The sequence below is a fragment of the Mastigoproctus giganteus genome, chromosome 9 (genome assembly GCF_048544385.1).
Source record: "Mastigoproctus giganteus isolate SK-2022 chromosome 9, ASM4854438v1, whole genome shotgun sequence".
Taxonomy (NCBI): domain Eukaryota; kingdom Metazoa; phylum Arthropoda; class Arachnida; order Uropygi; family Thelyphonidae; genus Mastigoproctus; species Mastigoproctus giganteus.
Window position 1 is genome coordinate 139,134,614 of NC_143583.1, and position 12,827 is coordinate 139,147,440.

A 12,827-nucleotide genomic window follows, 5' to 3' on the forward strand; every position below is an offset into this window, starting at 1 on the left:
TTATATTTGACCTCCTGGTGCATTGTGTACGTGTATCCCAGAATCAAATGTGGCTCCTAGGCAAAAGCCTGTCTCCACCTAGTTCATCTGTTTTGGCATAGAACCTCTAGAAAACTAGCCTAAAAACATGTGCAAGGTATTATACCACCGCAAATACAAGGCAGCTGCTGCCCAGTGAAAGCGATGGTATAATACATCGACGGCTCGAAGTCAGAATCATATGTGGGATCTGTTGCTGTTTTTCCAGCTAATACTATATCAGAGCAGATACCCCTTGACAGCAGCATATACAGGGTGTCTCAAAAATATTGGTACAAACATTTAGGGGAGGTAGGTAACATCTAAAGGAATGTGAATCGCATAGGAACCCATAACCTGAAACGTCACCGTAAGTCGGTACACGGCACTGTTCATCAGTTTGCGAGAGGGAAAATTTCTGGTTTACTCATTCAAGCAGTAGTCGCCGCACGAAGAGCATGCATCGATATACGAAATGTGAGCTGGCAGACATGCACCTAGTGTATGGATTAGCAGAGGGCCCACATGGTGTGTGCCCCCATGCGGCACAACATTCGCTTCGCAATAAATGTGTGGGCAGGTATGGTCGGTGACTGCTTAGTCGGCCCATACCTGTTACCATCCCGCATGAATTCCGCTAAATATCAGGTCTTTTTTGAACGAGTTCTACCAGGGTTACTTGACGATGTTCCAGCAAATGTGAGATGCAACATTTGGTTTCAAATGACGGGGCACCTACCCATTATGGAAGGTGTGTTCGTGACCATTTGAACAGACGTTTTGGGCGTCGATGGATTGGCCGTGGTGGACCCCTTGCCTGGCCCCCACGCTCACCTGATTTATCGAGCCTTGATTTCTATCTGTGGGGGCCCTCAAATCTATCGTGTATGAATCACCTGTGGAGATGGAAATGGATCTCGTGGCGAGACTTGTCTGCACTGCTGCTACTGTCAAAGAAACTCCAGGTGTGTTCGACCGTGTCTGCCAATCCATGCTGCGTTGGTGTCACGCATGCATCGTGTCTCATGGTGGAACCTTCGAGCATCTGTTGTAACATCATGAAATGCATCCATCTCATACTCCATTGTTAATATTATGTCAAATAAATGTTTGCCACTAATTATTGTCATTTCTGTTTCTTGTGCCTCTGCTACTACTTTCCCGTGACGTTTACGGTTATGGGTTCCTATGTGATTCACATTCCTTTAGATGTTACCTACCTCCCATAAACGTTTTTACCAATATTTTTGAGACACCCTGTATACTGCAGAGCTACATGCTATAGAAATAGCTCTAGATCACATGAGAAATCACCAATACCATCGGTGTATTATATATGCCGATTCAACGAGTGCACTACAGGCACTCGTTGAATTTATCAGCAATGTCACACACTAATCGTCCAACCCTATCCCAAATTCAGCAGATAATATATACCCTCTATGCAGGTGGATTCGATATCCATTTCTGCTGGATCCCCAGTCACATCAGGATTAGAGGAAACAATTTGGCTGACACTGCAGCCAAGTCGGCAACCTTTAAAAATAATTTTGACCTGTTAGTTCCCTATACAGACTACAGGCAAGTAATCTGCAGTAAGTTACATTCTCAGTGGCAAGAATCGTGGCATTGCCTGGCTACAAACAAACTATATCGGATTAAGCCTGTGATCCATCTTTGGCAGTAGAGTTTACGCAGAGATTGTAAAGAGGAAGTTGTTCTTGCTTGGCTCCTCACAGGACACTGTCATCTGGCACACTCCTTTTTGCTAAGGGCTGGTGACCCTCCTATGTTCGAGCAATGCGACACCATTTTATCCGTTCAATATATTTTATCCGATTTTGCCACTTTTTGAAATGCTTGTTTTACTGCTTTTACCCATCTGACTGAGCCATATACACTCAGTCAGATTTTCAATGACAATGTGTCAGCAGTTTTTAAATTTTTAAAATCGATTAATATACACTCATATGAAATATACAATTTACTTTTACTCTTTTTCTGACTTTTGTTTATTGACTGGTATCTATATATATATGTATATATGCACTTTTGATGAGGTAACCTTTTCAGAGGTTACTAATCTCATCTTTTTTGAATTTTAACTTTTTCATGGTGCACTATAACCTTGCTATTTTTGCGTAACAAAAAATCAAATCAAACGCCATGTCTACATTTGATGACTTGACCAGCACTTCAAATTCATCAAATGTATTTACTATAGTCCTAGCATTGGCATACATGCAAGTATATATGCAGCTGTTCTTACCCTTAGTTACTCTAACACAGCCATATATTTACTTGTTCCGTGATGATTCCTAGCAGTCCTTGAAATCCCCAGTGCCTTGCTTTCCAGGCTGTTGCTAATTCCAGTAAAAGCAGTGCAAGAATCACTTTCACCTCTGCCTGTAGCTATTGTTAATCTGTTAGTCTGTGCATCCCCACAAGTGTATCCCCCAAAAGCAGAAATTCTTAATGATCAACGTGGAGAACAAGGCTTTATCCTTCCTTCTCTTTAATTCTATTCTAATGCAATTCCTTCCATACTCTAATGTTAAACTAACTTAGTTTAACCAAATGACAGGATTTGATGTAGAATCCAGAAATGGTGCTAGTTAAGTACTTCTGTTGTGTGAGAGTTTAACTTATTTAATATAATATTTTGTCGCAATAAAATTTACTCGATAGCAATAATTCATTGTTAGTAACATTATTCATTGAATATTTATTGTTTAATAACACTAATTAAACTTTTAAATCGTTAATTAATGATATTCATATTTCAAATTCATTATTTATACAAAAAAATAATGAAAGATAATGCCACTTTGTTTCTATGCTATTATTTTACTTTGAAATAATATCAGAACATTTTATATTTTTGTTATTAAGAATTAGCTTTTAATTAATTGCAATATTGAAGTTGTTACTTGTTTTTTTTAAACTGTGTATTATGATATACAAGATGTTAAAAAATATTAATTTTATTAGATTAAGAAATTTTGTACAATTTTTATTTTTGCAATAGAATGTCAATATACTTGTCATCAGAGATGCAGAGATCTTGTTACCCTTGATTGTAAAGGGTTTGGAGATACTCAGACAACCAATCTGTGTGATATAGTAGATGATTTTTCTGATAGATCTTTTGAAGACCAGGTAATTCTTTATTTTCTCTTGCTACTCTAATTGTTATGGAATATAATAAACCTTTATACAAAACTTTCAGCATTCAAGGTGTGATCAGAAAGTTATGACTTTTATTTAAATTATAATATATCTCAATTACCACTCTTATACCACGTGGAGTTTTAATATATTTTATTTAGGTGTTACCTAAACTAATATACATTGAGTAACATTTCAGGTACCTTGCTGTTGGGAGACAAAAAACATATTTTACACTGAGCAGATCTAAATAACAACAAAAAAATAAGATGTATTTACATATGATCATTTCTAATTTACAGAAAATTGATGAAAAGTTCTAGTTTATATTACCAAATTATCAAATCAGCAATTAGCATATCTAAGTTATGGTTATGCGCTAAAGGAATAATTCTATGTTACAGTTATGTTACAATGAGCTATTTTCAGTTGCCATTACGGTTAACCTATTTTTAATTAAATAAATAAATAAACATCTTACCTGCTGACCAAGTCCTCCTGCCGGATGCTCAGACCTAAATGGGCAAGAGGCTCAGTCAGCAATACATTTTTATAGGTAAAGTATTCATATAGTTAGCCAATAAGAATAGTGCTAGTTGCCTGTGTGAATCCAGGATGCTTGTGTGGTGACCTTTGTTCTCTTCCTCTTCCTCTGGTATCCGGTGTAGAGGATACCCATGTTGGCCTTTGCTCATCAGATGTGTAGGTTGTTTCTGGGATCTGAAAGAGGGTGTGCGCTGTGTGCTCCTCTGGTTGTTTAATTTCTTTTTCTTTCTTGGAACTTTATTTCTTCACTTATTTTTTCTTTAAAGAGATGAATATATCGTGGGTTGAAATCAATCCCCTGTTTTCTATTGATTGCTGAGAATCCAAATAATTTGATAAGAAAGTCTTCTTTAAATTTTCTTCTGTTATACTGTTTATCTGTAGAAAGGATGTTTGTGTTACGAAAATTCCAAGTGTCACCACGTTGGAAGGCATGGAGAGCTGTATCATATTGTTGAATTCTGCCATATTCTACATCTTATTTGTGCTCTTTTATTCTACACTGTAGGTGTCTGTATGATTCCCCTACATATATACTACCACATCCACATTCTATCTTATATATAGCACCTCTAGGATTATCTGGGTAGTTGGACTGTAGCTTTATGATCTGTTTGATGGAGGCTGAACTTTTGTAAAAGGTGAAGATCCTGAATTTCTTGGCTTCTTTGGCTATTTTAGAACTGATTGAGGTATGTACGGCATACATATGGAGATGCTTCTCCTATCGATGTCCAGGTGGGAAGGAGCAGCAGTGCGTAGCACACGCTTCTTGATTAGACCGGGGTTCGAGCCCGTCACCACCAAATACGGAGGATGCGGAAAGGTCATTCAGGGAATGACCACCACATATCCCGGAGCAATATGGCCTTAGTTGCTAATGCTCCTAAAAACCAAATAACAGCAACAACCTATCGATGCTAGATTGTGATTGGTTAATGGACTTGTAGGTGTCTGTGATGGCTTTATTGATGATGTGGATCGGATATTTGTTCTTTAAGGCAACCCTGGTTATTATATTTAGTTCCAGTTGTATATTATCTTCATTGCAAATACTGTAGGCTCTCCGGATGAAAGACTTTAGAACACCTATTTTTGTAGGTAAAGGATGGCAGGATTTATAGTTTAGTATGATACCAGTATCTGTGGGTTTTTTGAAAACTTCCATATGTAGTTTTTTGCCCTTTCTTGAAAAAAGGATGTCCAGGAACAGAATTTGGCCTTTGTGAGAGATTTCCATTTTGAAGTTGATTTTTTGGTGGTGGCTGTTGAGAGCTTCCAAGAATTTTTGTAAATTATCTGTGCCATGATTCCAGACAGCTATGATGTCATCCACGTTTTATCTGTTGGTTTTCCAAGGCATCTTCTTCAAATTTAGTCATAAAAATTTCTGCCAGGAGAGGAGATATGTCGTTACCCATGCTGAGACCAGATATCTGCGTGTAGAATTTCCCATTAAAGGTGAAGTAAGGTTTACCCATGGAGAGATCTATGAGATCCATTATTTCTGTGGCCGGAAGGGGTCTTGGGTATCCTGTTGTGATATGGCTATCTATATTTTGGAAGAGACATGTTTTTGCTTCTTCTAAGGGGATGGTAGTGAACATTGAGTCCACATCAAAGGACACTAGAATATCTTCTTTGTTGATTCGGCATCCTTTATTCTGGTTATTAAATCCTGGATATTTTTTAATGATCTTTGGTTCTTCAGAACTATCTGGGAGAGGAGTTGTTTTTTGATATCTTCTGTCCTGAGTAATGTCTACCACTAATAATGGGTCTGGCAGGGAATCCTGGTTTGTGTGCTTTTATGTTGGCAAACATGTACGGTGTTTCTGAATTGTTAGGGTTTAACTTTCTTGTGTAGGTCTTCATCAATAAATTTTTTGTCCAGTAAGGCTTGTAGTTTTCTTTTTACTTTTTTCTTGAGGTTGCTGGTGGGATCTGTTTTTAACATTTTATAGGTGCTGGTATCTTTTAGAAGCTCTTCTACTTTCTCAATGCAGTTTTCTTTGTTAATGATGACTGTTGTGTTCCCTAGATATATGTATATTTACGTCTTCTTTCAGATTTTTCAATGCTTTCCGTTCCTCTGTGGATAGGTTGTTGTTCTTATTGTAGATCTTCTTGTAGTTTGAGCTGTATATTAACTGCATGGCTGTGATATTGATTGTATCTTTGGCTAGATTATCCTGAATGCACTTTTGATTATTGTGGATGTTGGCTAGGAAATCTAATGTGGGGATATGTTTAGGTGTCGGTTTAAAATTAAGGCCTTTGCTAAGTAACTGAATTTCTGCATTGGTGAGAATTTTTGAGCCAAGATTGATGATGTGGTTAGGGATTTTGATAGTATTATTATTAGGATAATCCACTTCACTTACTGGATTAATTTTAGATGTATTATTAGGTTGTTTGTTCACTGCATCCCTCATTATCTTTAGCGTTCAGTGGAAAATTTTGATTTATAAGTCTAGAGAATTTTACTTCGAGATATTTGGATAGATCTATATGTGTTTTTGTGGAATGAATGGATATTAGATGCACCATGTTTGAGAAATCATTTCCATTCAATTTATTCTTTAATCCCTCAAAGTTTTTATTATAAGTATCTGTCGTTTTTGATATGTCTAATTTGTTTAAGTGCACTTCATAATAGTTTTAACTTCATGATCTTAATAGTTCTACCCAAAAAGTTGTTTTTAATAGTCTTTTATGTTGAGACTGGCAGGAGTGATTTTTTTCATTTCTACATTTTATGAGAATTTTATGTCTACATTTAAGTTTTGTGATCTTTATGCTAATATTTTATAATTTGCTGATAAGACGGACAGTAGTTGGTCTGTACCTAGTTCTAATATGGTTAGGGAAGGATGTTACTTGGTTTCTGTTGCCTCCATAGCCAGGTGGGCAGGAGCAGCAGTGCATAGCACACGCTTCTTGATTAGACCAGGGTTCGAGCCTGTGACCACCAAATACGGAGGATGCGGAAAGGTCAGGGAATGACCACTGCATATCCCCAGAGCAATATGGCCTTAGTTGCTAATGCTCCTAAAAAAAAAAAACAAATAACAATAATAACTTGGTTTCTAGCCATTTAAATTATAATATATCTGAATTACCACTCTTATACCATGTGGAGTTTTAATATATTTTATTTAGGTATTACCTAAACTAATATACGTTGAGTAACGTTTCACGTATCTTGCTGATACCCATCATCAGACCTTGCTGTTGGAGGACAAAAAACTTACATTTTACATTGAGCAGATATAAATAGCAATCAAATAAGATGTATTTACATGTGATCATTTCTAATTTACAGAAAATACATGAAAAGCTCTAGTTTGTATTACCAAATTAGCAGTCGTCTCCGTAGCCAGGTGGGAAGGAGCAGCAGTACGTAGCACACGCTTCTTGATTAGACCGGGGTTCGAGCCCGTCACCACCAAATACGGAGGGTGCGGAAAGGTCAAGGGAATGACCACTGCATATTCCCGGAGCAATATGGCCTTAGTTGCTAATGCTCCTAAAAACCAAACAAACAACCAAATTAGCAAATCAGCATTTTTTTTTTTTCTACGAAAACCCCAAACATGAGAGGTATCAGAACCAATAGTACTTAGTACCTTGCTTGGGTTGGAGGTTGAGAAGACGAGAGAAGATATTTGTTGACATTAGACTTGAACTTCTGTAAGCCGTAATTTTCAGGAAATACGTACCTATGAAATATGTTTGAATAGGCTAAGATTAGAAAACTTGCTTTTTGCCCTAATGGTAGCCGAGCATTCTGGTCTCTTGCCAAAGCTATTGGGCGCAACTTTTGCCCATCTCTGCTCCCACCTCTGTCCAAACCAGATGGTTTTGTTGTCACATCAGACAAGGATAAAGCTGATCTGCTAGCATCCCATTTTTCTTCCAACTCGTGTATTAATGATCTTGGTAAAATGCCTCCCACCATTCCCAACACGCTCCATTCAATGCCTCCTGTGGTCTTCTGTCAAAAGGATGTCAGAAGGATTTTGACGTATCTTGATGGTAAGAAAGCTCCAGGTCCCGATGGTATTTCTCCACTTGTTCTCAAAACCTGTGCTCCTGAACTTACTCCTATTCTTTGCCGCCTTTTTTCACTTTCTTATTCCAAAGGTGTTTTTCCTTCTGCTTTGAAATTTGCTCATAACCAGCCAGTTCCTAAAAAGGGTGATAAATCCCTCCAATCCAATTATCGACCCATTGCAATTACTTCTACTCTTTCTAAAGTAATGGAGAAATCAATTAACCACCAACTCTTAAACTACCTAGAAACCTTCCGCCTAATCAATGATCGCCAGTATGGATTATGTCAGTGTCGATCCACTGGTGATATTCTGACTTATGTTACCCACTTATGGACTAATTCAGTGGAAAGGTTCGGTGAAACACAAGTAGTTGCTCTTGACATCTCAAAGGCTTTCAATCGTGTTTGGCATAAAGGTCTTCTAAACAAGCTTCCATCTTATGGTTTGCCAACTGTTTTTAGGAAATGGTTATCCAGTTTTCTCTCTGATCGCTCACTGAGGGTGATGGTAGATGGCTCTCTGTCTTCTAACTTCTCCACTAATGCCGGTGACCCCCAAGGTTCAGTTATTTCCCCCCCCCCCCTATTTTCTTCTTGTATATTAATGACCTTCTTCCATTGACTGGAAATCCTATCCATAGTTTTCCAATGATAGCACTTTCCATTTTGAGAAAACTTGCCCTGCTCAATCAGCTTCAACTTCTCGAAAATCTGCTACCAATTCCTTAAATACCGATCTTCAGGTAATTCTCCAGTGGGGCAAAGACAACTTAGTTGATTTCAACCCTAATAAAACTCAGTCTTGTCTTATATCTCGCTAAAAGGATTCTTCTGCTCCTATGCCTATCTTTAGTGACACTCCAATTTCTAGGCAAAATGATATATTTCTTTTGGGGATTACCCTGATTTCTAATCTCTCTCTCTCTCTTGGCACAAGCACATTACAAATATTGCTTCTTCTTCATCTAAAAAACTTGGTTTTCTCTTTTGCTCTCAGCATTACTTTTCTTCCAAACAGCTGCTCACTCTGTATAAATCGCAAATCCACCCTGCCATGAAATATTGTTCCCACATCTGGGGTGTTTTCCCCAAAACGGTGCCTCCGTAGCCAGGTGGGCAGGAGCGGCAGTTCATAGCACACACTTCTTCTCCTAAAAACTAAATAACAAACAAACAACAACAACAGCCCCCAAAACCTCTCTCAGGCTTCTTGATTCCATTCAGAAGAGGGCAGTTAGATTAATTAATGATTCATCTCTAATAGAGTCTCTCCACTCACTGTCTCATAGACTTACTGTTTCTGCTGCATGTCTCTTCTACAGATACTTCCATGGGCACTGTTCTTCTGACTTTGCTTCTATAATTCCCACTCTCTCTTTCCAAATAGTCCAAACACGTGCCACCACCAGCCACCATCCATTTACTGTCCAACTTCAAACTCACAGAACCAACTTTTCATCTTCCTCGTTTATTCATCCAACTGCCGTATTCTGGAACAACCTTCCTTTGTACGTATTTCCTGAAAATTACAGTCTACATAAGTTCAAGTCTAATGTCAACAAATATCTTCTTTCGTCTTCTCAACTTCCAACCCAAGTACTGTACTAAGTACTATAGGTTCTAATATGTGTTTGGGGTTTACATGAAAAAAAAAAAAAAAGAAGGAAGGTTGTTCCAGAAAACAGCAGTTGAATGAATGAAAAGGAAGATGAAAAGTTGGTTTCTATGAGTTTGAAGTTGGACAGTAAATGGATGTTGGCTGGTGGTGGCACTTATTCGGACTGTTTTGAAAGAGAGAGCAGGAATTATAGATGCCAATTCAGAAGAACAGTGCCTATGGAAGTATCTGTAGAAAAGGCATGCAGCAGAAACAGTACATCTATGAGACAGCACGTGGAGAGACTCTTTTAGAAATGAGTATTAATTAGCCCACCTGCCCTCTTCTGAATGGAATCTAGAAGCCTGAGAGAGGTTTTTGAGGCACCGTCCCAGATGTGGGAACAATATTCCATGGTAGGGCAAATTTGCGATTTGTACAGAGTGAACAGCTGTTTGGAAGAAAATTAACGAAGAGAGCGAAAGAGAAAACCAAGTTTTTTAGATGCAGAGAAAGAAATATTTGTAATGTGCTTGTGTCAAGAGAGATTAGAAGTCAGGGAAATCTCCAAAAGTGATATATCATTTTGCCTAGAAATCGGAGTGTCTCCAAAGATAAGCATAGGAGTAGAAGAATCCTTTTTGTGAGATATAAGACAAGATTGAGTTTTAGAAGGATTGAAATCAACTAAGCTGTCATTGCCCCACTGGAGAATTACCTGGAGATTACCATTTAAGGAACTGGTAGCAGATATTTGAGAAGTTGAAGCTGATTGAGCAGGGCAGGGTTTCTCAAAATGGAAAGTGGAATGCAATGTGCTATCATTGGCAAAACTATGATTATGATTTGCAGTCAATGGAAGAAGGTCATTAATAGACAAGATGAAAAGATTGAGTGGAAAGAACTGAACCTTGGGGGGACACCAGCATTAGTGGAGAAGTTAGAAGACGGAGAACAATCTACCATAACCCTCAGTGAGCGATCATAGAGAAAACTGAACAACCAGTTACAAAAAACAGTTGAAAAACCATCAGATGGCATCTTGTTTAGAAGACCTTTATGCCAAACACGATCGAAAGCCTTTGAGATATCAAGAGGAACTGCTTGTGTTTCACCAAACTTTTCTATTGAATTTGTCCATAAATGGGTAACGTAAGCCAGAATATCCCCAGTGGATCGACACTGATGGAATCCATAATGGCAATCGTTGAACAGACTGAAGGTTTCTAGGTAGTTTAAGAGTTGGTGGTTAATTGATGTCTCTATTACTTTAGAAAAAGTAGAAGTAATTGCAATGGGACGATAATTGGATGTGAGCGATCTGTCACCCTTTTTTTCCAACTGGCAGGATATGAGCAAATTTCCAAGCAGATGGAAAAAACCTTTGCAAAACTTGTTTTGAGAACAAGTGGAGAAATACCATCAGGACCTGGAGCTTTCTTAGCATCAAGATTCATCAAAATCCTTCTGACATTCTTTTGTCGGAAGACCACAGGGGATTGAATGGAGTGTGTTGGGAATGGTGGGAGGTGTTTTACCAAGATAATTAATACACGAGTTGGAAGAAAAATGGGATGCTAGCAGATCAGCTTTATCTTTTGCTCAAATGACAACAGAACTATCTGGTTTTGACAGAGATGGGCAAAATTTCGGCCAATACCTTTTGTCAATAGACCAGAATGCTCGGCTACCATTAGGGCAAGAAGCAAGTTTTCTACTCTTAGCCTGTTCAAAATCTAGTTTGGACTGATTAATAACTGCTTTAAAATTCTTGCAAGCTTTGGTGTATGCAGAAAATGAAACTGAAGAGTTGGAAACAAGTCAATTACAATATGCAACATTCTTCACTTGAACAGCCTTGACACATTTTTTGGAAAACCAAGGTTTAGATAAAGGATTCGATTTTAAAGTGGAGTGTGAGGATACCATTCCTACAAGAATAATTTCACTGACCCGATCTGAGCAAACGTTGACATCAAAAGTTTTGAAACAATAATCCGACCAAAGAAAAGAAGAAAAGAAATTTCACAGGTCATCCCATTTTGCATTCTTGTAATGCCAATCAATGCGAGGTTGGGAATAGCTATGAGATAAAGGCTCCATTGGAGAAGAGACAATCACGAAGTTGTGATCTGAAATGCCTAAAGGACCACTCACTTTGACCGTGTACTTAGAAGGGTTGTTTGTGAGAAAAAGATCAAGCTTGTTGGCTGTATGGTTAGGATTGTCCGGTATTCTTGTAGGTAAATGAACAATCTATGCAAGTTCATTAGTAATTGAAAAAGCCTCAGCATCTGGACCAGCTTGGTCGGTGTGACTAGAAAACGGAAGCCAGCTCGACTTGTTAACATTAAAATCGCCAAGGAAAATTACCTCACTGATAGGAAAGTTGGACTGGAGAAAGTCAAGTTGCAAAGAGAGGAAGTCAAAGAGCTCCAAGTGATTAGTGGAGTTGGGAGAATGGTAGAGACAACAGATGAATTTGACAGAATCAGGTAGAGAGATTTTAAGCCAGAGAAGATCGAAAAGAGGAGATTCCAAATTACAAAGTCTCTGACAGGGAATATCGGAATGGACTTATGCACAAGTATCACCTTTGAGGCGAAAGGAATCATACAGCGAGTAATTTGGGCAACTGAGATGAGCAGTAGTTGAATCAACCGATAACTGAGATTCTGTCAGAAAAAGCACATGGGGTTTGGCAGGTATGAAGTAATGAAATTTTTGGATATGGCATACACATGGTAAGAATATACCCAGATCCTTGACATAACGTGGCCTCGACAATCCCCCCCCCACATACACACTACTTGAACTCCTTCCAGTCACTATCTGGCAGAATAGAGGTAGCAAGATTATACACTAGCTGATCCGGAAGCCTCCTGAAGTGTTACCAATAGGTTCGGTTCAGTGTACTAACTAGTGGCCGGCCTGCGAACAGCATTTTAGAGCTGTACCCTCAAAATTTAAGGAAGATTGGATCTTGCCATGATGTCCATCATAACCTCTAAAATCATTAGTCATGCTGCATGATGGAAGAGATGGGCAATGGGTGACCGGAACTTAGAACCGGAGACTAAACATGGGTTCCACCACTTCAAGCTTCCAATAAGCAGTGGTGGTATTGCACCGGTTGATGAGAATCATCTACCACCTGGTATTTCCTGGTAATACAGAGGGTCGGCAATCCTCCATGTCTGTGCGCCACACTTTGACCCGTACTTATGTTAGTTCACACCTTAGTGGTCACCCACAGTGTGCTTGCACATTTTGGTTATACCCAGGATTACTAACAGTCCCACCATCTTGAAGATGCAAGCAGAGGATTTGTCTGTCACAGACCATCCGGACTTCGCCGAAATTCAGTCCACTTGATTTGAGTGTCACTTGAATATCAGTTCCATCACGTTTTTGAGTTCCAGGTAGCAAGTACAGCTTGTC

At 38.6% G+C, this 12,827-nt stretch overlaps 1 protein-coding gene across 1 annotated transcript in view; it reads left to right on the forward strand.

Annotated features, from left to right (window-relative positions):
* Positions 1–12,827, forward strand: part of LOC150080769 (ras association domain-containing protein 1-like) — a 298,031-nt gene that overhangs the window by 120,838 nt on the left and 164,366 nt on the right. The window contains exon 4 of the mRNA XM_090380815.1: positions 3,047–3,177. Within this exon, the coding sequence (XP_090236941.1) occupies positions 3,047–3,177 (131 nt within the window). The remainder of the gene's footprint in view (positions 1–3,046; positions 3,178–12,827) is intronic.